General features: G+C 34.2%; 1 protein-coding gene across 5 annotated transcripts in view; it reads right to left on the reverse strand.

Annotated features, from left to right (window-relative positions):
• Positions 1-27,639, reverse strand: part of CNTLN (centlein) — a 341,438-nt gene that overhangs the window by 101,291 nt on the left and 212,508 nt on the right. For 4 of the 5 annotated variants that reach the window (XM_007176785.2, XM_057548126.1, XM_057548127.1 and 1 more), the window contains 4 exons: positions 23,878-23,978; positions 11,465-11,556; positions 4,720-5,261; positions 845-1,019 (listed from right to left, as the gene is read on the reverse strand). In XM_007176785.2, coding sequence (XP_007176847.2) covers positions 845-1,019; positions 4,720-5,261; positions 11,465-11,556; positions 23,878-23,978 — 910 coding nt within the window. The remainder of the gene's footprint in view (positions 1-844; positions 1,020-4,719; positions 5,262-11,464; positions 11,557-23,877; positions 23,979-27,639) is intronic. The other variant, XM_057548125.1, reaches the window with a different exon arrangement.

A 27,639-nucleotide genomic window follows, 5' to 3' on the forward strand; every position in this document is an offset into this window, starting at 1 on the left:
TAAGATGGGATGAAGTGAGAGAGTTGCATTGACATATATACACTACCATATGTAAAACACATAGCTAGTGGGAAGCAGTTGCATAGCACAGGGAGATAAGCTCGGTGCTTTTTGACCACCTATAGGGGTGTGATATGGAGGGTAGGAGGGAGATGCAAGAGGGAGAGGATATGGGAATATACGTATACGTATAGCTGATTAACTTCATTATATGGCAGAAACTAACACAACATTGTAAAGCAATTATACACCAATTAATATGTTAAAAAAAGACATAAGCAGAATAAGCATCTCAACTGCAAACATGTAAATAAAAGTTTAGAAAAAATAAAAATAAAGAAAATAAAAAATAAAATAAAATATATTGGGTAATAAAATACATTAGGTTGAAATTAGAAAAAAATCTGAAAAACAAAATTAAAAAAATACACTGGGGAATAAAATACATTACATAGAAATCAGAAATTTAAAAATTTAGTCAGACTAAATAATTTATTATCATGAAGGCTAATATGAAAACAGAAATTTCTTCTTTTCATATATTTTATATACCTGGAAACAGCAATGAGCTTATTATCACATTTATTTTTTTTGGCTGAAATATAAATATCTTAAGATTTATATTCAGGAAAATTATATCTATTTCCATGTTCATCTATGCAAAACATTATACTAAATTAGTACTTGAAAATTATTAAAAAGTGAGTATTTTCACTGTATATTCCAAAGAAAACAATTTTTTAAGGATTTAAATTAAATCACTGGCAACAAAAATTGATTTAAGTTATGAAGCATGAGATGACATTAAAAACATAGCTTATAATTAAGCAAAATTGTTATATACCTTTGGAGTCTCTCCATCTACATTTGGATATATTTGTACTATTTCTTTTCCTTGCATTTGGCTGTCTTCTGTTTGGCTTTCTTTCTGGTCTCCTCTATCCTCTGTAGGACTTATTTTCTGGGATGTTTCTACAATAATTGTTCCCAAATTTTGTAAGGTCTGTGTTTCAGAATCACTGATTTTGGAAAAAAGGGGGGGGATATAAAGCCCAAGAAGAAGAATTGTTAAATGTACCTCTTTAAGTTCAAGACCAAATAATATTACAGCACAGGTTATATAGATAGCTACAAGTTTAATTTGGGCATTTACTGGTTCTCATTGTTAAGAGAGAAAATTAGTCTAAATATATTGAGAGAAAATTAGTTTAAATATATTTTACAAAATTATAAAATCTCATCAAGAAGTTAGATTATCTAATATCACATGCTTGCTAGCATCACTTCTATAGTATTTCTCCAAGTGTTAACTCAGGAAGCACATGTTTTAACGCTTGCAGGGTTGGAACACTCACTACTTTCTGACCCAGGGCAGAAAGCTTTAATATTTCTAACAGAAAGTTTTCTCCTAGTCTGGAACAAAATCTGAATCTCTGAGCCTTTCACGCATTGATCTAGTTCCATCTCTTATGGGTATTCATAATTCAATATAATACTTGCTAAGCACCAGCTATGTGCCAGGCACTTTTCTGGGCACAAGGGTAGTGAGTGAAAAAAAAATAGATGAAACTCCTTGCCCTCAGGTAGCTTTCAGCCCAGTGGGGTGGGGAGACAGGTAACAAAGAAGAGGACTAAGTTATATATATATATATGTGTGTGTGTGTATATATATATATATATATATATATATATATATATAAAACACATAGTATGTTAATAGTTTGTGTTAAAGAAAAAAAATAAAGGGAAGAAGATCAGAAGTGCTGGTGTTGATGCTGAGCAGAAATTTAAGTTCAATCCCTTTTCCACATGGATGATCTAACTATTTGGATATAGTTATATGATGCTTGCAACATCTCTAAGGAAAACATCCCTAGCTTGTTCAAGTACTCCTAACATGAATGCTTTTGAGATGCTTTCCCATCCTGGTCCCTCATGAAAGTACACCAGCTTATTTTGATGGAGCATTATGTCCAGAATTCAATTTCATACTTCAAGTGTACAATGAGAAGTACTTAGTAGAACTCCTGGTAGATGTAGACTAAATTTGTACAAGCTTTTGCAGCATGCATATTGTATTGAGACTCATACAGGATTTAACAAAATATATTTTTACATTCAGTATTACAAAGTTCCGTATTTTCCCCATTGCAGAGTTGAACAATTGACATCTTATAGCCAAGTAAAGGACCCTGTAGTCTTTTAGATAACTATATCTTCCCAGTCCATTGAGATCTTTGGGGATTTTGATTCTATCTTGTAAAGTATTTTCCAGCCCTTTCAGTGTCACGTTATCCACAGATTTGATAAACATGTTTTGCTGAAATTCTGTTTTTCTTCTTCTAGGTATTAACAACTCCTCCTGATTATTACCTATCACTGAATGGGCACTGATAAAGATAATTCATATATCGGGACCCACAAAATGCAGGCTGCCCTAGCGGCCCGGCCCATGTCAGAAACTGGAACCTAAGTCACCTGCACTACTGGGAAATGCATCACTGTCAAGGAAAGCTAACATATACCAATCACAATCCTCCAATTCAGCTTTAGCTAGTTTGCAAACTTTAGCTAGCTACCTTACCCCAGAAAATAGGACCCGCTAGCTTTACAAGAAAATCCCTGACCTCCTAGCCAATCTTGCCCTGTTTATGCTTTGCCTCTTATAATGCTCTATAAAACTCCCTCCTGCCCCAAATCCCTTGAAAGAGTGCTCCACAGCTTGTTAGGCACTGGACTCCCCTTATCCATGCATGTTTTCCCATGAATAGAGGTCTTCATGCTCGTTACTAAATCATATTATTTTTGTTCTTTGACATCATGCTCTTGTAATACAATTCAACTATGGGAAATAAATATTCATAAGGTAATAATTATATAATATTCTATATACAAATATATAAAGGGCCAAGTTCTATTTTCCTCAGTATCCAAGTAAATTTCTTGTATTTCAGATTACGAAAAGTTAAAAGAAATAGAATGTCCTGAAGTCCTGAAGCTCCACTGTGGGATTTCTAATTGCTTGAGAATTCTTTGCAGCTGAGTGATTCCTGAGACCGTTCTGTCAGGCAGGAAATGTAACAATTAATCCTCCCAGTGTAAAACTGAGTTTCACTGCTAATAACAAATGACAATCCTATGTTTTAAGAGATATTGTGTGATACATCTCCCAAAATACGTGACCTTCTGCACATGCACTAAGAAGATGAAATTGAACTGAGTGTATATTCCTTAACTTTCACATATTTATTCAGACATACATACACCAGTAAATATGTACCACTATATTATGAAGAGTGTGGTAGTACCAACTGGCTGAGATATAATTAGTAGATGAAACCAGAATTTCCTGGAAGACAAAGATAAATGCTTAGTGGGTTTTAAGCTAAGTAGGATTTTATCTCTAACTGCTTTTGAGAACAGGGAAGAAAACCTTAGAAGAGGTAACAAAGAAATAGGAACGCAGATTTGGTCTTTCTTCCTTACTTTCGTAAATTTGTTTTTGAGTTTTTCACCTGCCTAAAGACCAGAGGCATGACTACTGATCGTTTAAAACAGTGGTTCGCAAACTTGTCTGCATATTGGAATCAGCTGGAGAGCCTCAAAAAATACTGAAGCTTGTATCTCACTCCAGAAGTTATGATTTAATTGTTCTGGGATGTGGCCTGAGCTTTGGAATTTTTATAAGATCCCCAGGTGATTCTAATATGCAAACAAGTTTGAGAATTGCATTTTAAAATGTTTCAGATCTATGTCTAAGAAAACTATCCAGAAACATCCCAAATCTAAAACAGATCATGACTGCAGATTAAAAAAAAAAAAAAAAAAAAAAACTTGGGAAAATAAAAGGAAACATGTGCCATCATAAACCAAGAGAGAATTATGGAAAATTGTTCCATGTGTCTGTTAACAATTCTGGCCACATTAAACTTCCCTATTATCTAGGTATAAAAAGAGGTGTTCTATTATCCACTTGCCTTTGTGGTTTTACTGATGTGCTTCAACGTATGAATGTATAGTCAGGGGTAAGGGTAAGAAATATTATAGGTTTTTAGTATTCCCCTGTTGTTATTCACTAGGGGTTATATAACTTAAAACTAGGAATCTGTAGAGCTTTAACTTTAAAGAACTAATTTTTAACCACCTTCAATTAAAGTTAGCACAATGACTTTGCATAATACATACATGAAATAATTAGTGAAGATGGTTCTTAATTTAAAGGATGTTAAACAGCTTGTAGACATCTGGTAACAAGCTGAAATGGGTCATTCAAAATTTATCTAACTAAATTAAGGGGAAAAAATGTTTCTCCTCCCAGGTTGCCATGTCACAAGATAACTAAACCGACTTAGTAGGCTTGCCTGGGAATCCTTAGCTGTCAGTGGTGAATATGCAAAGGGCCAGCAAATTAAATCAACCTGCCAAACTGTCAATTTCAAGCCTCATGACTGCATGAAAATAGCATCACTGGAAGAAATCAAGCATTGCCTTCTTTTGGGTTTCCTGGCACCTATTCAAACACTCATGCAGTTGTGGCTAATTTTGCATGCAAATTTCAGTCAATAAGCTCAGAACAAGACCTCCCAAGATATTTCAAAGGATCTGACAGTATTTTTTCTGAATACCAAATCGACAGTAGTTGAAATTCAATCTCCATTTGCTGGTGCTTTACATATGCACAGTGTCCCCACCACTGAGCTAAGTTAATGAGAGCCTTACCTGCTTTCACACACATCCTCCCAGTCGTCCTTGCTGAGGTTCTCAAACACATTGCTCATGACCTTGATGGAGTGATTGAGAACAGTGTGGTAACAACCCACGGAGCACTTTTTCTTGGCCGCTTTAAATTTAACCTTGGTAGTGGTTGCCTTACAGTCAGATTGCCTAGATCCAGATCTCACTTCCGTGGTGGCCATCTCAGATTTAGCTTTGTCTGCTGAACGCTGTAATTTCTCCATTGAATTCATCAGCTCTTCATTTTCATTTCTCAAATCATTAGCTTCTGCCACTTGTCTCCTTAGGGAAGTGACTTCTATCTCCAGCTCACTGAGTTTTACTTGAAGTTCAGCTTTATCTTTTTCTACATCTTTACTTCCCTTTTGCAGTTGTTCCAGCTCTTTTTCTCTGGCCTTTGCGTCTTCTTGCTGCTGTTTTACAAGGGATTTCAGGAAATCATTTTCTTTTATTAATTTTTTATTCCCTTCTTTTAATTTTCTTGACCTTTTCTCAAAAGATTTTAGCCGATTTTCCAATTCAATGACCTAAACAGAAAAGTTTAATTTATTCTTTTAAAAGTCCAAAACCAGAATCTACTCTATTTTTGTCATTTCTAACTTATGAAAATAAAATTTCATTTAGCACAAGGACAAAATAAATTTAAAGTACTTAATTTCTAAATAATTCTAAGGTGGTGTACATAAACACATTATAAAATGCAATAATACATCTGTTGAATAAAGGACAGATGGTAAAAGAAGTTAAAATTCTACACAATGTGACACAGAACTAAGTATGCTAATAAGCTCTGCAGAGTTCTCTGAGACTGTAAGTGCTTTGGCTTTATAGTCTACTGTTGGGAAGGAAAAAAATTTCCTTCTACCCTTCTAGGTTCTTTGGCTAGTCTAAGAATGAAATTGATATGACAGATTAGCAAGAGAAAAACAAAAATTTAATAACATGTATACCTCCTGTATACTTGGGAGATACCCAGGAAAACTGAGTAACTCCCCGAAATGGCCTAAGCCATCACCTTAAATACCATTTTCATATAAAGACTACATAAGATTTTGGTGGGTGGGAGTCAGTTATAGGAGGTTCCCAGGAAAAGCACAGTAAACAAGGGTCTGGCTGTTAAGCAGATTTAGGTCCTTGCCTTCTCCACTGATTACAGTTTTAGAGATTTGGTCATCTTCATCTTCCTGGTACAGCAAGGTATACCCCCTTACAAATGGAGATTTCCCTTATAAATGTAAATGTTTCTTACAAAGGGATAACTTCTACTCAGTTTTCAGAGCTCTTCCTATGTCTGTAGTTTCTTAAAAATAATCAGCCTAAAATAATCAATATGCCAAAGAGGCATATTTTGGGGTGATATATTTTGCTCCCCCTCATTTTCTTACTCATGAAAAATAATACTTTCAGAGAAAAACAATTTATACAAAAAGTCTAAAAATAGTACATAGGGAAACTTTATTATTAAAATAACATTAGCCTTCAATATTTAACTATCATATGAAAAACTGATGACCTAAATACAAAATGATCTATTGAGGCTGCTTTTTCCTAAATTATAAAAATGTAATTTTAATAGTCGTGAGGTCCTTAGTTTATACAATGCAGGAACTTTTTACCAAAAAAAAGAAAAAAAAAGGAAATCTAACAATGTTAACATAATTATTTTAAGGTTTCTTACGAATTAATTTTTTTACATTTATTTCATTAAACAGTGTTCATGTTGTAGGACACAGAAATAATATATAATTCTTGAACTTAAGAAATTTCAAAAACTATTCGGAAACAAAGAATTGCACAAATAAAGCTAATAAAGGATAGAATCTAAGTGCCATAAGTCTGGACATAAAGGAAAGAGCAACTGATTCTAAGCCATGAGTACAAAAATTTCAAGGAGGAGTTGATTTCAACTTAAATCTTGAAAAATATTCAATACTGTTTGTAAAGCACTGTTGCGGAGGAAGAGATTTTTCTCTACCCTTCTGTGTTCTTATGGCTGGTCTAAGAATTAAATTGACATGAGACAGATTAACAGGAGAAAATCAAAGGTTTTATAACATGTGTACATGGGAGAGACCCAGGAAAACACAGTAACTCAATGAAATGGCCAAAACCCTCCTCTCCTTAAATACCATTTTCAGCTAAAGAGAAAAGAGGATGTTGGCGCTAGTGGTTTAGGAGGAAGGCAATTAACAAGGAGATGGAAAAACAAATTCGTGGTAAACAAATGTTTGCTGAACCATGCAGAGACAATAGGACACAGAGAGGAATTTTAACAGACAATTTGCTAGATTCTTCCCTGACAACACACACCTAGTTTATACTATAGTTATCTATGGTGATAGTTCCCTTCCTGGAATAGGTCCTCTATCTTCATTCTCTTAGGCAGTCAGGTGGAAGGTCAAAGTTTCTTCCTGAGTCTTTTGGGCCCTGATTGTTTTTGACTCAAAATAATCCATATGCCAAAGAGACTTTTGGAGTGGCAAATTTTGTTCCCTTATAGTACATTTTACCATTTATAAAAATTTTTAATAAACACAATCTCTTCTGATAATCTCAAAAACAGGTGAGGTAAGTAGAGCCGATAACTATCTTCCCAGAAGAGGAAATGGAAGCTCTGAAAACTTAACACACAGACGTAAACATTTCCTGGTTTAAACTGGGATTCAAGTTCAGGATTTTGTGCCCGTCTCACTATTCCACAAGCCGTCTGGAGAAGAAGACTTTCCCAGATATATGTGGAAAATGAACAAAGAACTAGGGTCAAGAAAGAAAGAGTCAAGCAAGAAACTTTTATAGGTCTTAACAGGGCTTACTCTTGACCTGGAATAGACGTATATGAATTTGCACCAGACTACTTGTAGACCTCTGTATATTTCTGGGAAACAAATTCTATTGATCCCTCTCAATGCAAATACTTTATTGGAGAGCTGGATAATGTGACAAAAAAATACAATGATTGAAAAACTATATGGACTCATACCTTAAAACAAATTCTTCAAAGGAGAAAACATTATTGATACACTGACAACCAATGATTTAAAATAATATTCCAGAAATACACAAAAAACTTATGCATACTCTTAAAACTTTCCAGTTTACTGGACTTGACTCATGATGGTGAAGATCTAAGTTGATTCCTAATGTGAGTTTCAGTCACCTCTGATCCTTCTGCACCCTTAGTCTTCTTGTGAGTTCAACCCCCTTCATTTAATTCAACAGTCATTTACCGATTGTTTATGCTGCCCTGGGACATGGATATTTCCCAACACAATATGGAGAATCTCAGCTAATTTTAATCACTTTTTTCCATAGTATGATATACTCCCTACTGTTGGACTTATGTCTTTGTAGGGCTTACTCTTGACCTGAAATAGAGGTATATGAGTTTTTACCAGAATATTGTAGACCTCTGTATATTTCTGTGAAACAAATTCTGTTGTTCCTTCTCAATGCAAATACTTTATTGGAGAGCTGGATAATGTGACAAAAAATACAGTGTTCAGGAATACATGGCCATTTTTACTTTTTCCAAATCACTCTATCACCAAATTATAGTCTCCATTTACTAAAAAATACTACAAGCAGAAAAAGAATATCACCTTTTTCTCTTTGGTTTCTCCCAGTGGTTTTTAATCACTGCACCAAACAGCATAGTTTTCATAAATATACTTTAAAATATTTTAGCATGTTAGATTCCAGGGTGGAGTGAATAGAAGGGACTGTATTTTTAAAAATTATTTTATGAAAATAAACAATTATACCTTTAAAAAATGATTTTGACAGTGGTGATATAAACATATTAGTAAGAAGCAGTGCAGTCTAGGGGAAATTGAATTTTGAGCCTGGTCTGGATCTCACTTCTAGCTCTGATTGCTTTACCTGGTAAAATATTTAACCTACTTTACCTTTAGTTTCCTCATCTGTGAAATGGGAATAGTAACAGCTATCTTGCAGGTTACAAGCATTAAATATGATCATATACCACAATTCTCAGTAAACGGTAAGTTCTAAACGGTTCATCATCATCATCATCATCATCATTATCATTATTGTCTCTATTACTGTTAATCATAACAGCTACTTAATAAAATTACTTGAGCTAAAATATAATTACTTGCACTAAATATTGCTGAATTAGCTATTAAATCAACTTTATACTTTTGATTAAAATATAATGAAGAAATGTAACAAACATCTTAAATTTGAGATTTCAGTTTTGGAAATTGGCATTATTTTTTTATTTTAAGATTGGGTACAACTCATGAAAATTTTAGATACCAATTGAAAAGTACCTTTTTAAGGTCTGTTATGTTTAAAATGTTTAAAGTCTGTTAACTGCCTAATGTGAATCTATGTTTAATCATAAGAACTGGTCAAAATTATTTGCATTTAAGTTTAAAATGGAGGACAACAGAGATACTACTTCTAAAGAATTTGATAAGGGAAAGTCCATAGCACATATTAAAGTGTTATTCAAGGTATACTCTCAAAAAAATGTCAAACTGATTTCACCTCTCCAAAAATAGAAAGGAAAATTTCAATATATATTTGAAAATGAAAGTCTGAGGAATTGTTAAAGGCATTTGGTTTGTGTGCTATTAGATCATCTTAAGTCCAGTACTGAGCATTTAATTTACCAAAAAGATGGCTCCTTTCAAAACTGAAATAAAACACCTGACCTTTTTAAAGTTTGTGTATTACTTTGTTAGAGCTGCCATAACAAAGTACACAGACTGGGTGGCTTAAACCCTAATAACCTCATTTCAACTTAATTAAAATTTTAAAGACCTCCATCTTCAAATATAGTCACATTCTGAGATACAGGGGATTAGGACTTTTGACGTAAGAATTTGGGTGGGGGACACAACTTATCCCTTAACAGAGTGAAATGTTAAGACATTATTTTAAAAAGGATCTACTTATATGTTTCATTTCTACTATGTATTATACAAATATTGTTTTCATGTTTTTACTGTCTTTTAAACCCATTTTGAATGAATTTCATATATATTCTTCTAAAATAAGGGAACTCAACTAAAGGGGTTAAATCATGACTCATACAATTGCATTGGGTTAATATTTTAAAAAACAGTGACAAATTAGTACACTAATTTGACACATGGTCCAATGAAAACAATTTCTGTTGGCTTTTAAGGTTTAAAATGGCTTTCTGGATCTACTATGGTAGTAGTCAATGAAGGTGAGCAGAATTTTGCCACCCCAAAATGTCTCTTTGACATACGTCTTATCTTGAGTTGGTTGTTTTTAAGAAACGGCAGACACAGGAGAGGCTCTGCAAACTGAGTAGTAACTGACTGCCCAGCCCCGACATCTTTTCTTGTCTTTAGCTGAGGAAGGTATATAACGTGATGGCTTGGACCATTTCAGGGTGTTACTCAATTTTTCTGGGCATCTCCTATGTATACAGAAGGTATGCCTGTTGTTAAACTTCTGTTTGTTTTTTCCTGTTAATCTGTCTTTTTATTACAGGGGACATCTCATCTGAGAACCTAAAAGAATCGAGGAAAAATTCCTTTCCTCCTCCATATCATTTATGGCAGTTGGAATGAAATAATAAACTTCTTTAGGTTTCTACCCTAACGTAGTAAGTAGTAGTGTAGTACAATATACCCACAGAAATAAAAATTATACAAAACCTGGCAAAAAAGAATATTGTTCTGAAACAAAAAAGATAAATTGCTATAAACTGTATCACGTTCTAGCTGGTAGTACATACATTATTTCAATTACTTATTTTATCTTAAGATAAATGAACATGAGCATTTCTTGTTCTTTATGTTATAATATGAAACTGATATGTGTCATTCAGTAATAATGAGATGACGGCCTCTGTTACCTGAGCATATGGCAAGTGTTAGGAGTATAAGCAATCACATCATCTGCTGTATATCACTAGATTTCCTATGAATCAATTCACAGACATACAAAATGTAAGTAGCTACATTAATGTTTTTGTCTATATATCTGTACACTGCCAGCTTTTTCTAAGAATAGTTCTTTTATAACAATAACAAAAAGTATTAAAATAAAACCAAGCCCACTTAACTGAAATTGATGACAATGTTATTTATATACAAAAATGTAAATTAAGTATAAAATTGTAAAGATAAATGTTAAGATTTTTAAATAACATTTTACTATTAAAGATAGCCATGTTGTAAAGTGAGTATAGGGTTTATACAGAGTGGTTCTATTAAAACAGGGAGAGCTATACCAAATCATATGGGCATAAATTTTTATCTAAAATGAGATGAGACATGTATAATTTTCAAGTTTAAAATTAAAATTATAAACATATTACCATTTTACTGCATAAAGCTAAAACTATGCTTTTTTTTAGTTCAAATATTGTACATCTGTATGTGTTTTGAAACGTAACAGAGAAAGTCTCAAGTTCTATTTTAAAGTAAATAGTTAAGTTATAGCTAATAAACACATAGAGGGTAAATTTTTATACTTTCTATTGTTATCATTCTTTTTATCTTTGAAAATATTTTAAACCTACGTCAACACAAGCGTGTTTCCACATTTACTTCACTAACATTGATTTTTTTAACCCCATTTTTGTAAGCCAATGATTTTGAATTATGAATTTAAATTAAGGATTCACACAAGGTTTAAGTTCATGAGGCGTCGTTTTAAAATATAATCCTTTATGTTAAAATTCAGATTTAACTTGCTCAGCTCAATATCATAAAGATTAGACTACCTTCTGCAATGTCTGCTCCGACATTTCTTTCCAATTCTTCTCTGGAGTACTCTTCTTGACCCCATCATCTTCACCGTATCTAAAGAGTTCTTCTGGCAGAGAATAAATAATATATTATGGTACCTCATATACTGCTGAAACACTGTCCTGTCATTTTAAGAAAAAGGGGTGTATGGTTTCTCAACTATGAAAAACGTAGTCTATTTTATTGTCAAGTATTTGGCCAGTAACTGAATGGTGACCTTTTTCAAGATTTTCAGTCACACAATTATGTATCTTTGTAGTGTCCCTTTCTTTTTTTTGCAGCATAAGATTTTCAAAGGTATAACAGATCTGCAGGTTAACAATGCTGTACTTTTATTCCCATTTTCATTCTTTTGTAGATCATTCCCCTTTGCCTTAAAAGCAGAATTCACTGCCTTTTTATCTACACAGTCACTACTAGTTTTGTTCTCTGGATCTTGTTCCCTGCCAGGAGGATCAGAGTGATTGCTGAACAAAGCAAACAGTAACAGAATTAGGATAGACTGAAACTGTAACAGCCCCTACCACCACCTTTCTTTAAAGTAAAAGATCATGCACTGGGCAGAGTAAAGCATAAAAATCACATTTCCAGAAAAACTGACTTTATAACAAATAGAAACCCAGGTAATGGGTAAAGTTGTTCCTACAAATCATTCCTACACTGCCCAGGCATTTGACTAATAAAACCCCTTCAAACAAGCAAAACTGTATAAACAACATAACAACATTAAAGGAAAAAAAATCATAAAATTCAGTTAATATTATCAGAATTGAAATACATTAAAACCTATAAATATTTTTTTCTTAGAAGATAAATTACGGTGACAAATTTAATATTTTCTTACTGAATTATTTTTGAAATACACATTTCTCAAAGAATCAAAAAGGGGGCAAAAAGAATGCATAAAGCTAAAAGGATACATATCTGTGTTAGTCTGGGATGATTTTGCTTTAAAGTATGCTTGGCTGCTGTAGGTCAGTATGAAACTTTGATTTATCAACAAAGAAAAAAAGAAAACAATATTATTCTCTGTAGAGTAGAAATCCTCTTGGTATAAACAGTGACTAACAAGTTTGTTAGAGTGAATTAGGCATTTCTTTTGTCTTTGAAACATGACATATCCAATTAAAACTTCTGTACTCCTGAAATAAATAGAACACTATCCTAAGGATAATAAAAGCTAGAATAGGTAGAATTTGCCACCTGGGGAATATGTACCTTTATCTTGATGATAATCTGTTGGTTCCCAAGTTTCTTTTTCTAGTCCCTTAACACCATGGTGCTGAATTCATTTACAAAACTCTTTCAGCAATATAGAAATAATATGCAAATACAATTCATCTGTTCTAGTCATTTAAATATCTGCTATAGCTCTAAGTAAAATATTTACACTTAAAAATAAGAAAATAGTTCCATATTCAAAGACTGTAGAGTGCTAAAAGTAGCTAAATAACTCCAACAATATAAATGTTGAAGACTGATTTAAAAATGAATTTGATTGCTGCTTTTGTGCTCCTAGGTGTGTGCAAGATTCCCTGGTGGACTGGAAGACCATGTTCACTTGTGGTTTTCTGTTGAAAACTTTGTTTCTCACCTTCACACGTTTTATAAAGAATACATGGCAGCTAGGCCCAGGCCATGGAGAGGAACAAAGACCCAACTCTCTGCCCCTTGATTCCCTTTCCCTTCAAGGATCTCAGGATTTGGGAAGTGAACCAAGAGGACCTAGTTAGAAATGTACAGTTCTGTTTTTGTCCTTTGGTGGATGTGTGAGAATATGCTTCACCTTACTGGAAATTTATTTTAAAAATTGTGGATTTAAATGCTTTACTTTTATTTTTACCACTATACAAATTCGTTCTGATTTATATTCTTTCTCAGGAGTTTCTTCTCTCTCCACTTTTTCTTCTTAACTTTTAACTTTGCTTACTCATAGTTGTTTAAACATTTTTCTCTATTGCTTATGTTTTTTTGGTCCCCTTAATTCTCCTAGATTACATTATAAATTAATGTAAGTTCTTCTGCAACTTTTTCTCCTTCTTTTAGATTCTCTTTTAGCTATTTTAACAAATTATTATTAAAAATCTATTATCATTATAAGAGGTTGCAGAATATGCCAGCCTAATATATGCCACTTTGGTATATTGATTATTTTGAGCAGTAGGAACTTAAAAAGCTGCAAATGCAGGGAGAGGCTTTCTCTGAACTCCCCTTATCTGCCAGAAGACCCTCCAGAAAGAACTTGAGTGTTATTACCCACTCCTCTAAAGTTTCATCAACCAGAGAAGATTAACTCTTATCACAGGAGAGGAAACTAGAAGTCCACACTACACCCAGACAAGCTTTATTACAAACTATCATTCCTCTCAGCTAGTCTTCTACGGGCCCATTCATCTTTTCTAAAATCATTTACTCTCCCCTAAGAGGCCTACATCCCTCCTCCTCTCTCCCTATTAAGACAGTATGTAATCCTGAATTCTAAAGCCACCTCTTTGAGTACTCACTCTTCCCTGGGTTTCTTCCAGGTGTATATCATGAGGTATAAACATTAATAAATTTCTGGTTTTCTCTTGCTAATCTGTCTTTTATTATAGGGGTTTCAGCTAAGAACTCAGAAGGGTAGAAGGAAAATTCTTATTCCTCCCCTACAATTATATTTTTACTCATCTTAATATGATGCTTCCTACACTGTCTTAAAGGTCTGTTTGTGATTGTATCAACTTGGGATATAAAGAAAGGAGAATAGGTATCTTGTGTATTGGCAATTTCCTAAAAAATATTGAAACTGAGCAGGACCCTGTGGAGGCTCCTGGGTATGAAAGCCTTTCTGCGTCCCCCGTTCCTTGTTTGTAGAGAACAGACTCCAGCCTCCATAACCTTCCCTGAGTCCCAAAGGGCAGATTCAAACAGTTGCTAATCACAGAAGGGAGGGGATGCAGAGACAAGGGAGGAGCAGCCAAGGAACAATACTGCAGCCTTGTGGCAGGATCCTGGTTTCACCTCAAGGGATACACACAACAGTATCTTTAAGCTCTTTACAGAACTAAAACCCCCAACAAATGGAAGATGTTAGCATTCTTCATTCCAGAGAAGACCCGCTGAGGCCAGATTAAAAGAACCATAGAAGCTCATCAAGAGATGGCCTGAGACCAGATTAAAGGAGTGCAGGTCCTGCACACACCCTAATCTTATCGGCAAACTCACCCCTGAACTATTGCTATAAAAGTCCTCACCAAATCCTCCCAGGTTGGGACACACGGTTTTCAAGGGCAGGAGCCAACTGTGTCCCCCTTTCCCTGGCAAAGCAATAGAGCTATTCTTTTCTACTTCACCCAAAACTCTGTCTCTGAGATTCAATTGGGCACCAGGGCACAGAGGCTGAGTTTTTGGCATCAATATTACTATTTTTTCTTCACTTTTAGGAAAAGTGAATATATTACTTTAGAGGGTACTTGCCGTAACATACAGTAAGAAATATATATTTGGTCTTTTTCCCTGGCTCCCCACACAGAGCTTCTAAAGTCCTTGGAATTTCATGAGTGATAGAGGTGAGAGGATTATTTTCTGTTATTCATAACAAGCCCCTTTGCATAAGGTTCCCCATAAATCTATTTTCCTTTATATTTCACTTCTACTTAACACAAGCTGGATATAAAAATGTTGTTGGGAGACACCAACAAAAGTTGCAGGGCGCAAAATTAATACACAGAAAACTCTTGCATTTCTATATACTAATAATGAAAGATCAGAGAGAAGAATTAAGGAAACAATCCCTTTTATCATCACATCAAAAAGAATAAAATATCTAGGCATAAAATTACCTAAGGAGGCAAAAGACTTGTACTCAGAAAACTATAAAACACTGATGAAAGAAATCAAAGATGACACAAACAGATGTAAAGAAATACCATGTTCTTGGATTGGAAGACTCAACATCGTCAAAATGACTATACTACCCAAGGCAATCTATAGGTTCAGTGCCATCCCTATAAAATTATCAATGGCATTTTTCACAGAACTAGAACAAAAAATTTTAAAATTTGTATGGCAACACAAAAGACCCCAGATAGCCAAAGCAATCCTGAGAAAGAAAAACAGAGCTAGAGGAATCAAACCCGCTGACCTCAGACTATACTACAAAGCTACAGCCATCTAAACAGTATGGTACTGGCACAAAAACAGAAATAAAGATCAATGGAACTGGATAGAAAGTCCAGAAATAAACCCATGCACCTATGGTCAAGTAATCTACAACAAAGGAGGCAAGAATATACAATGGAGAAAAAACAGTCTCTTCACTAAGTGGTGCTGGGAAAACTGTACAGCCACATGTAAAAGAATGAAATTAGGACATTCTCTAACATCATAATACACAAAAATAAACTCAAAATGGATTAAAGACCTAAATTTAAGACTGAATACTTAAAACTCTTTGAGGAAAACATAGGCAGAACACACTGTTACGTAAATCACAGCAATATCTTTTTGTATCTACCTCCTAGAGTAATGAAAATAAAACCAGAAATAAACACATGGGACATAATTAAACTTAAAAGCTTTTTCACAGCAAAGGAAACCATAAACAAAATGAAAAGACAACCCACAGAATGGGAGAAAATATTTGCAAATGAAGCGACCAACAAGGGATTAATCTCTAAAATATAAAAACAGATCATGCAACTCAATATCAAAAAAACAAACAACCCAATCCAAAAATGGGCAGAAGACCTAAACAGACATTTCTCCAAAGAAAACATACACATGGCCATAAAAGCACATGAAAAGATGCTCAACATCACTAATTATCAGAGAAATGCAAATCAAAACTACAATGAGGTATCACCTCACACTGGTCAGAATGGCCATCATCAAAAAGTCTACAAACAATAAATGCTGGAGAGGGTGTGGAGAAAAGGGAACCCTCCTACACTGTTGGTGGAAATGCAAATTGGCACAACCACTAGGGAGAACAGTATGGAGGTTCCTTAAAAAACCAAAAGTAGAACTACTATATGATCCAGCAATCCCACTCCTGAGCATATATCCAGAGAAAACCATAATTCGAAAAGATACATGTACCCCAAGGTTCACTGCAGCACTATTAACAATAGCCACGACACAGAAGCAACCTAAATGCCCATCAACAGAGGAGTGGATAAAGATGTGGTACATATATACAACAGAATATTACTCAGCCATAAAAAGAACAAAATAACGCCATTTGCAGCAACATGGGTGGACCTAGAGACTGTCATACTTTGTGAAGTCAGACAGAGAAAGACAAATAACATATGATATCACTTATACGTGGAATCTAAAAAAAAGATACAAATGGACTTATTTACAAAACAGAAATAGAGTCACATATGTAGAAAACAATCTTATGGTTCTGGGGGGAAAGGTGGGGGAAGGATAAATTGGGAGATTGGAATTGACATATACACACTACTATATATTAAATAGATAACTAGTAAGGACCTACTGTATAGCAGAGGGAACTCTACTCAATACGCTGTAATGGCCTATATGGGAAAAGAATCTAAAAAAGAGTGGATATATGTATATGTATAAATGATTCACTTTCCTGTACACTTGAAACACAACATTGTAAATCAACTATACTCCAATAAAAACTTTACAAAAAGAATAATCCAGAATAAATAAAAATACACAAAACAAAATATACTATGAAAGCTCCCACTGATCTAAGATGGAACAATCTGAATATCAAAAAGAATAATGCCTTCAATGGATAAAAAAAACTTTAAATATATCAACAAAAGTTCTGAGTTTCTAACACTAACAAAAGCCACCAACTCATTGATCACCTTTGGAGGATGCTAGGTCATCAAATGAAAATTGGTAAAAAGGAATAATCAAGATTTTTCCTGCCTTTCCTGTACAAACTGTATTTCAGGATAACCAAATAGTTATCCATATTCTTCTTTATAGAATTCCAGATAAAAAGTGCACAAAAAATGCTAAAATCAGAAAATTGCTGTGTTGCAACCCCAAATGAAATAATGAAATTTGGTAACAATAACGAATGGACGCTAAAACCATTAAATGAAACATTGATTGGGAATTTAATAATAGAGGGATTAGGCTGAAACCACCTGAAGTTCCTAATTAATCTTAATATTATTAAAAGTGGGATAAACCAGAAAAAAAAAGAACATGCACCCCAATGTTCACTGCAGCACTATGTACAATAGCCAAGATATGGAAGCAACCTAAATGTCCATCGACAGAGGAATGGACAAAGAAGATGTGGTACATAAATACAGTGGAATATTACTCAGCTATAAGAAAGAATGAAGTAATGCCATTCGCAGCAACATGGATGGACCTAGAGATTATCATATTAAGTAAAGTAAGTCAGACAGAGAAAGACAAATATCATATTATTTATATGTGGAATGTAAAAAAATCATACTAATGAACTTATTTACAAAACAGAAACAGAGTCACAGACTTCAAAAACAAACTTAAGGTTACCAAAGGGGAAAGGTAGGGGGTGATAAATTAGGAGTTTGGGATTAACATTTACACAGTACTATATATAAAACAGATAATCAACAAGGATCTAGTGTTATAGCACAAGAAACTCTACTCAGTATTATGTAATAACCTATATGGGAAAAGAATCTGAAAAAAAATGGATATATGTATATGTATAACTGAATCACTTTGCTGTACACCTGAAACTAACACAACATTGTAAATCAACTATATTCCAACATAAAATAAAATATTTTTAAAAAGTTAAGTTTCTGTCAATTTACGTCAGACCTCTATAATAAAAGACAGATTAGCAAGAGAAAACCAGAAATTTATTAATGTTTATACCTCATGATATAAGATGTTATATGTAAGTCTCCTAGTAACCACAAAGCAAAAACCTACAATAAACACACAAAAGATAAACAGACAGGAATATAAGTATATTTATACCACTAAAGAAAGTCATCAAAACAAAAAGGAAGAGAGTAGGAGAAGAATAAAGGAAGAGGGTGGAACTACAAAAACAGCCAGTAAACAATGAACAAAAAAGCAATATACACATACCTGTCAACAATTATTTTACCTGTAAATGCACTAAATTCTCCAAACAAAAAACATAGAGTAGCTGGATGAATAAAAAAACAAGACCCATCTATATACTGCCTACAAAAGATGCACTTTAGATTTAAAGACACACACAGACTGAACACAAAAGGACTGAAAAAGATACTCCATGCAAATGGAGACCGGGAGAAAGCTGGAGTAGCTACACTTACATCAGGCAAAATAGGCTTTAAGACAAGACTGTCAGAAGAGACAAAGATGGGTATTATATAACGATGAAGAGGTCAGTCCAACAAGAGGATGTAACATTTGTAAATATTCATGCACCAACATAGGAGCACCTAAATATAGAAAGCAAATATTAAGAGACCTAATGGGAGAAACAGACAGACATACAGTAATTGTTCTGTTCAGATTTTCTATTCCATCATGATTCAGTCTTGGTAGGTGGTATGTTTCTAGGAATTTGTCCATTTCTTCTAGGTTGTGGAATTTGTTGGAAAATATTTGTTAAAAATATTTTCCTATGATTCTTTGTATTTCTGTGGTATCAGGTGTAACATCTCCTGTTTCATTTTTTAAATTTTATTTGAGTTCTCTCTCTTTTTTTCTTGGTAAGTATAGCTAAAGGCTTGTCAATTTTATTTATCTTTTTAAAGAACCAGCTCTGAATAGATTTATAACTGATAAGGAGATTGAATCAGTAATCAAAAACCTCCCAGCAAACAAAAATCAGGACCAGACGGCTTCATTAATGAATTCTGCCAAATATTTAAAGAAGAATTAATACCAATTCTTCTCAGACTCTTCCAAAATATGTAAGAGGAGGGAGCTCTTCCAAGCTCAATTCACAAGGCCAGTATTATCCTGATACCAACACCAGAAAAGGACACCACAAGAAAAGAAAATTATAGGCCAATATCCCTGATGAATATAGATATAATGTCTTCAACAAAATATTAGTAAACAAAATTCAACAATACACTAAAAGGACCATACACTAATATCAAGCAGGATTTATTCCAACGATTCAAGGATGGGTCAACATCTGTAAATCAGTCAATGTGACACACCACATTACAAAAAGAAGGATAAAAATCATATGATCATCTCAACAGATGTAGGAATATCTTTTGACTATATTCAACATCCTTTCATGGTTAAAACCCTCAAAAAATTGGGTACAGAGGGAATCTATCTCTACATAATGAGGGCCATATATGCAAGCCCACAGCTAATATCATACTCAATGGGGAAAAGCTGGAAGCTTTTTCTCTAAGATCAGGAACAAGATAAAATGCCCATTCTCACCACTTTTATTCAACATAGTATTGGAAGTCCTAGACAGTCACTTAGGCAAGAAAAATAAATAAAAGGCATCCAACTGGAAAGGAAGAACTAAAACTGTCACTATTTGCAGATGACATGATATAGAAAACGCTAATGACTCCATCAAAAACTGTTAGAACTGCTAATAACTGTAAGAACTAACAAATTCAGTAAATTTGCAGGATACAAAATCAATATACAAAAAGCTGTTCTATTTCTTTATACTAAGAATGAACTATCAGAGAAAAATTAAGAAAACAATCCCTAGGAATAAATTTAACCAAGGAGGTGAAAGACCTGTGTATTGAAAACTACAAGACATTAATGAAAGAAACTGAAGAAGACAAAAATAAATGGAAAGATATTTCATGCTCATTGATTGAAAGAACCAGTATTGTTAAAATGTCTATACAGCCCAAAACAAACTACAGATTCAATGCAATCCTTATTAAAATTCCAATGGCGTTTTTCAAAAAAAAAACAAATTCAAATAACCCTAAAAATCTGATGGAACCACAAAATACCCCAAATAGTCAAAGCAATGAGAGAAAGAAGAAAAGTTGGAGGCATCATGTATGCTCTGATTTCAAACTATATTACAAAGCTAATAATTAAAACAGTATGGTACTGGCATAAAATAGACACATACATCAATGGAACAGAATAGAAAGCCCAGATATAAAAACAAGCTTATATGGTCAATTAATTTACAACAAAGGAGCCAAGAATATACAATAGGGAAAGGACAGTCTCTTCATTAAATGATGTTGGGAAAACTGGACAGCCACAAGCAAAAGAATGAAACTGGACTACTATCTTATACCATATACAAAAATTCACTCAAAATGTATTAAAGGCTTGAACATAAGATCTGAAACCCTAAAATTCCTAGAAGAAAACAGAGGCAGTAAACTCCTTGACCTAGATCTTGGGGATGATTTTTTGAATCTGACACCAAAAGCAAAAGCAACAATAGCAAAAATGAATAAGTTGGACTACATCATACTAAACATCTTCTGCACAGCAAAGGAGACCATCAACAAAATAAAAAAGCAACCTACCAAATGGGAGAAACTATTTGCAAATCATATATCTGATAATGGGCCAATATCCAAATGTATTTTAAAAACTCATATAACGCAATAACAAAAAAACAAACAATTCAATTTAAAAATGGGCAGAAGATCTAAATGGACATTTTTCCAAAGAAGACATACAGGCCTAACTTGTTTTATTGTGCTTTGTTTTACTGTTCTTTGCAGATATTGTGTTTTTCTACTAATTGAATGTTTGTGGCAACCCTCTGTCAAACAGGTCTATTAGTGTCATTTCCAACAGCATTTGGTCATTTTGTGTCTCTGTGTCACATTTTGGTAATTCTCCCAATATTTCAAACCCTCCTCCAGCAAAAAAGACTATGACCCACTGAAAACTCAGATGATAGTTAGCATTTTTTAGCAATAAAGTATTTTTTAATTAAGGTAGGTACATTCATTTTTTAGACATAATGCTATTGCACACTTAATAAACTATGATATAGTGTAAATATAATTTTTATGTGCCCTGGGAAACCAAAAAAGTCACATGACTCACTTTATAGCAATATTCGCTTTATTGTGGTGGTCTGGAAAAAAACCCCGCAGAATCTCCTAGACATGCCTGTACAGATGGCTAACAGATATGTGAAAATATGCTCAACATCATTAATCATGAGGGAACTGCAAATCAAAACCACACTGAGATATCATCTCATACCTTTTAGAATGGCTGTTGTCAAAAAGACAAGAAGTAACAAATCTTGGTGAGAATGTGGAGAAAAGAGAACCCTTGTGCACTATCGGTGGGAACGTAAATGGGTGCATCCACTTTGTAAAACAATATGGAGGTTCCTCAAAAAGATAAAAATAGACCTACCATATGATCCAGCAATTTCTGGGTATTTATCCAAAGTAAATGAAAACACTAACGTGAAAATATATATGCACCGCAATGTTCACTGTAGCATTATTTACAGTAGCCAAGATATGGAAATAACCTAGGTGTCCATTGATGGATGATAGGATAAAGAAATTGTGATACATATATACACATACACAATGGATATTATTCAGCCACAAAAAAGAATGACATCTTGCCATTTGTGACAACATGGATGGGCCTCACAGACATTATGATAAATGAAATAAGTCAGAGAGAGAAAAACAAATACCATATGATGTCTTTCATATATGGAATCTAAACAAACAAAGAAACAAATAAAAAAGCTCAGAAACACAGAGAACAGATCCGTAGTGGCCAGAGGTTATAAAAGAAATGGCTGGGGCTTCCCTGGTGGTGCAGTGGTTGAGAGTCTGCCTGCCAATGCAGGGCACATGGGTTCGAGCCCTGGTCTGGGAAGATCCCACATGCCGCGGAGCAACTAGGCCCGTGAGCCACAATTACTGAGCCTGCGCGTCTGGAGCCTGTGCTCCACAACAAGAGAGGCCGTGATAATGAGAGGCCCACGCACCGCGATGAAGAGTGGCCCCCACTTGCCGCAACTAGAGAAAGCCCTCGCACAGAAACAAAGACCCAACACAGCCATAAATAAATAAATAAATAAATAAATAAATAAATAAACCCAAAGTTTAAAAAAAAAAAGAAATGGCTGAAGGGAGTCAAAAGGTAAAAAGAAAAGGAAAAGAAAAAAGAATAATTAAAAAAAAGGCCCCATCAGCTTTTCACCCAATGGTCTTAGTAGTCATTAATGATCATTGCCTTGATCTATGGGGAAAAAAAAGAACTCAATGAAGAAGTAAGCATAAAATATGATATAAATCAATGGTGTAAAGAAGGATTCAAATACTGGTCTTGACAAGTTCACTAGTGAACTAAATAAAAGCAACTGGAACAACAAAGTAATTGGGACAACTTCCTGATGAGTGATACATAAAAATTTAAATACTACATACAAATTATTAAGTATAAATTATTAATTGAATTATTAAGTATAAATTGTTAACACCTAAAAAGCACAATGGTAACAATTAAGCTGTAGCAAGGTTAAATAAGAAGAAATTCTATCATATCAACCTTATTTACTTTTTTAAATGAGGTATCTGAGGATGGACTGAAGTCATATTGTAAATACAGTAATCTTGATTTTAACAAAGGAATAATTTGCAGTTGAAATAGATACATCCCCTTTTACTCAACACTCTCAGGCTAGGGGTGAGGCAGGTTTCAGATTTGCAGATCTCCAAGTTTCCTTCTAGCTCTAAGATTGTGATTTCAGGTAAGAACTAAATGACTTCCAGAAAAATGTAATGTCATATAAAAATATAAATGAATTATTGATAGAAAGTACCTCTATATTATCAATAACTCTATATTACCTATAAAACTTTGGACAAACACACCTAGTAAAACTTTGTCAATGAAGAGTAAAAATGAATATTTTCTCCTTATCAAATATTTCTTTAAAAATTTTAATAAGTTATAAAGCTGACTTTTAAGTGTTCTCTCTATTTGATTTTCTCATGAAAGGTGAAAATGTTAATGAGATATGAATGAGTAAAGCAGTGGAAAGAGAGGGAACAGGGTGAGATTCTTAGAAGAAAATGAAAGTAAAACATAAAGAACTGGATAATTGGGCTTCCCTGGTGGCACAGTGGTTGAGAATCTGCCTGCCAATGCAGGGGACATGGGTTCGAGCCCTGGTCTGGGAAGATCCCACATGCCGCAGAGCAACTAGGCCCGTGAGCCACAACTACTGAGCCTGCACGTCTGGAGCCTGTGCTCCCAACAAGAGAAGCTGCGATAGTGAGAGGTCCGCGCACCACGACACGATGAAGAGTGGCCCCCGCTTGCCGCAACTAGAGAAAGCCCTCGCACAGAAACGAAGACCCAACACAGCCAAAAATAAATTAATTAATTAATTAATTTTTAAAAAATAAATAACTGGATAATTTTAAACTGCTTACATTGAACATTTATCCTCACAAAAAATTACCTTCTCTTCTCTCTGCCATAAATGTATTCAATTCTTGTATTGTTGCTTTATCAACAGATGTATGTACTTTAAGTTTATCCAATTCTTCTTGAAGATTCATCCTATGAAAATTAACACAATAAACAATTATTTTAAATGTGTAAGTTAAGGAATAATATAGCAAACATATAAAAGCGGCAAAAATATTTTAAAAATACATGAATTAGACAGTAGTAAAATAAAAGCTAGAGTATATTAATATTAACAAATCCTAACAATTAAAATTGAATTTTAATGAGCATCTGGAAGGTAAAATGTTTCAACTGATTTTTAACTTTGTCTAAACAAACATGCTAAATAGGTAAAACATAAACTGTATAATTAAAAAAATCATCTATCGAGTTACCAGATCATTTTCTAACAGATACGCTATGTAAAATAATAATAAAATTGTTAATACATATCACTGAAAGCCAAGAGAGTAAATCTCTAGATGCCAAGTAAAGACAAAAAACCCTTACTAGGGGCTTCCCTGGTGGCGCAGTGGTTGAGAGTCTGCCTGCCAATGCAGGGGACACGGGTTCGAGCCCTGGTCTGGGAGGATCCCACATGCCACGGAGCAACTAGGCCCGTGAGCCACAACTACTGAGCCTGCGCGTCTGGAGCCTGTGCTCCGCAGCAAGAGAGGCCATGATAGTGAGAGGCCCGCGCACCGCGATGAAGAGTGGCCACCGCTTGCCGCAACTGGAGAAAGCCCTCGCACAGAAACGAAGACCCAACATAGCAATCAATCAATCAATAAATCTTAAAAAAAAAAAAGTACCAAAATATAAAAGGTTTTCATTTAAAATAAAAGAAACAAAAACCCCTTACTAGTAAAATGGAATTGAGCTACCATGACAAGAGACCTGGATCAAATACTGCCCATGGAGACTTCAGACCTTGAGACCCGAGTGGAGATGAAAGTTTATGTGCAAGGCCCTTCAGGGCTGAGAGACAAAACTGGACTAACTGCAGGAAGCTGGGAGACAAAATTTTGCTGAATGAATACCTGAATATCCGGGCTCATCTGGTTGAAGTTCCATTAAAAAGAGGCTTCTTACCCTAGTCTGAGAGCAAGACAGAGTCAACCATGTGAGATTAGGATCCTAAGTCTATATTACTGGTTTCAAAATTGAGCCATTATACATTCGCAGAGACCTGAAGAAATGACAGCAATGTAAAAACTGGTTTATGGCCATGTACACTGGAGAGTTCAGGCAGACAATCATCCACTAGAGAGGTGTCTACAACTGAGAGAATGGACAGGAGGAAAACCACCACAGAAAATAATTCTCAAAGAAGTCAGGTTTGCAGAGAAGAATAAATATGAATACACTCAAAGCCATGAAAGACAGTCTAAATATCACCCCATTCAAAATGGGAGAATGTACAGCAAGGAAAAAAAGATAATAGAATAATTCAAAATGAGTTCTTACAAAATCAGAGTTTTAAAAATGGTGATAAAAAGGAAAAAGAGGTGATAAACACATATTAAAAAGAACAGGGGTTTATGATACAAGAGAAGACAAATAAGAAAAAGAACCAAATACTGTATCTAGAAATGCTAATAAACAAAACAACTAAAGATAGTAATAACAACATAATAATTGAAATTTAAAACTCAGTGGATGGGTTAAATAGCACACAGACAAAGCTAATGAAAATTTGTAAAATTAAAGACAACACAAAGAAACAAACAGAAGGAAATAGTAACTATATATATAGTGTGTTGGAATGAGAATACCAGAAAGCATCTAGTAGAAATTATTCAAAGAGAGAATTAAGAAAATGGGGATAAAATATTCAACATACAATGACTGAAAGTTGAGAACCGATGAAAAAGATTAATTAACAGATTAAGAGAGTATCAAAAATTGACAACAGAATTAATAAAACTATATTCACACTAGAAACATACTGAAACTGAAGGACACCAAAGAAAAAGAGACAACTCTAAAATCAAAAGATTGAGGAAAATATCAACTAACAAAGAACTCAGGAATGGCAGTAGACTTCTGATATCACAAGAAAAGTCAGATGGAAAATAAGTAATGTTTTCCACATTCCATGGTTTACTATCCATAGATCCTAGATGAAAGAACTATTAAAGAATAGATTTTAGGAAGAAAACAAACTCAAAAGCAATGTATGAAACAAAATAGGGAATGATGATGAAAGACGTGTAAATGTGTACATGGAAGTAAGCAAATATTTATTAAGCAAAGCAATCATAATACCTAAGTGAAGGTAGAACTAAAATTCTGAACAACAAAATGATGTTAGGTGAAGGAAAGGATCAGAGTTAAAGCATTTTAAGATCTTTGTATTGTTAAAGGAGAACAGAAGTATACTGACAAACTTCAGATGGTCAAATAAATGATCCATGTTAAAATTTCAAGAAAAAACATTTAAAGACTGGAAAACACCTCAAAAATTTACAAACCAGAAGAGGACAAAAAAAGAAATTAAAAATGTAATCACAATAAAAAAATAAAATATACACTAAGAAAAAAACAATATTAAGGATAAATATGGTCATTACATAATAGTCAAAGAAATGATTTACCAGGAAGATATAACAGTTCTAAGCTCTTATGTACTCAACAAAATAATAAATACAATTCTTATAATAATTCAAATAAAAAGGTATATAAAGTAAAAAAACAAAACAAGTAGTTTACTTCTTGAAAAAATTGATGTTTACAGTTTGATACATATAGTTATATTTTTGTTCAAATAAACATAAATACACACATATAAAGAGTTTATAAATTGGGATCTTATACATTTGCAACTTAGGTTACAGACTGATGGGAAGGGCACACATACATACACACATATATACCCATCTACAAAGTGATTAAGTCTAAATTAGGTTTTTGCTTTGTTTTGCTAAGAACATAGAACATAATGTAGCAAGATGGCCCCACGAAGAAAAAGCAGATGTAGCTCATCTCAACTTAGTTTTCCTTGGCTCTCAGATCACTAATCCAGTGGAACACAGGGCTACAGTTGTTAGAAATGTTATTTCATGCTTCTTTAGAGGTGTTCTACGCTTACAGTTTGGCTTTTTTTAGGAAGAATTCACACAGTCCCTACATTTACTATGATGCATTTATAAACATTAGGGACCACCTTGTTCTTGAGTCAACCTAGGCACCAACAAACCACATCTTGATGGGTGTTGGGAAAGTGGCTGACTTCCAAAGAGTCAGTGCCCAAGCACCCCCATACAGGGTGGACACTGTTTGTTTACTGACTCTCATTCATTACCCATTTATTGTGGTGTTTCTGATACTCTGTTTGGTATGGGAACCACAATTCAAAATCTACATCTTACTGGACAAATTATATGAGGTGACTGTATTCAGAAGCTGGACAATAGGCTACAAAGAGCTGTGATCCCTGAGAGAAAGGAAATCAACAAAGAGAGCCCTCAGGATAGTCCAGATTTCTGCCAGGAGGCACTTGCCAGATCATGATGTAGGGAGAGGGGGTCTTCACTGAGTTGAAGAAAAAGAGACTGGACTTTGGGAAAGCTGAAATGTTTGGAATTTGTAAAGCACAGTACTCAGAGAGAAGGAAGCTACAAAGAGAAGGAACTGCAGAAATCTGCATAAGAACTCTTTTGAGTCTGTGGCTGAATATTTTGTTGCACACGCATAGTGTGAAACTCACTAAGGCAAGCAGAGAACAACCAGAGCTATAAACAGAACTATTCCCAGAGCTCTTACGGACTAG

This window comes from Balaenoptera acutorostrata, chromosome 6 (genome assembly GCF_949987535.1).
Source record: "Balaenoptera acutorostrata chromosome 6, mBalAcu1.1, whole genome shotgun sequence".
Classification (NCBI taxonomy): Eukaryota; Metazoa; Chordata; class Mammalia; order Artiodactyla; family Balaenopteridae; genus Balaenoptera; species Balaenoptera acutorostrata.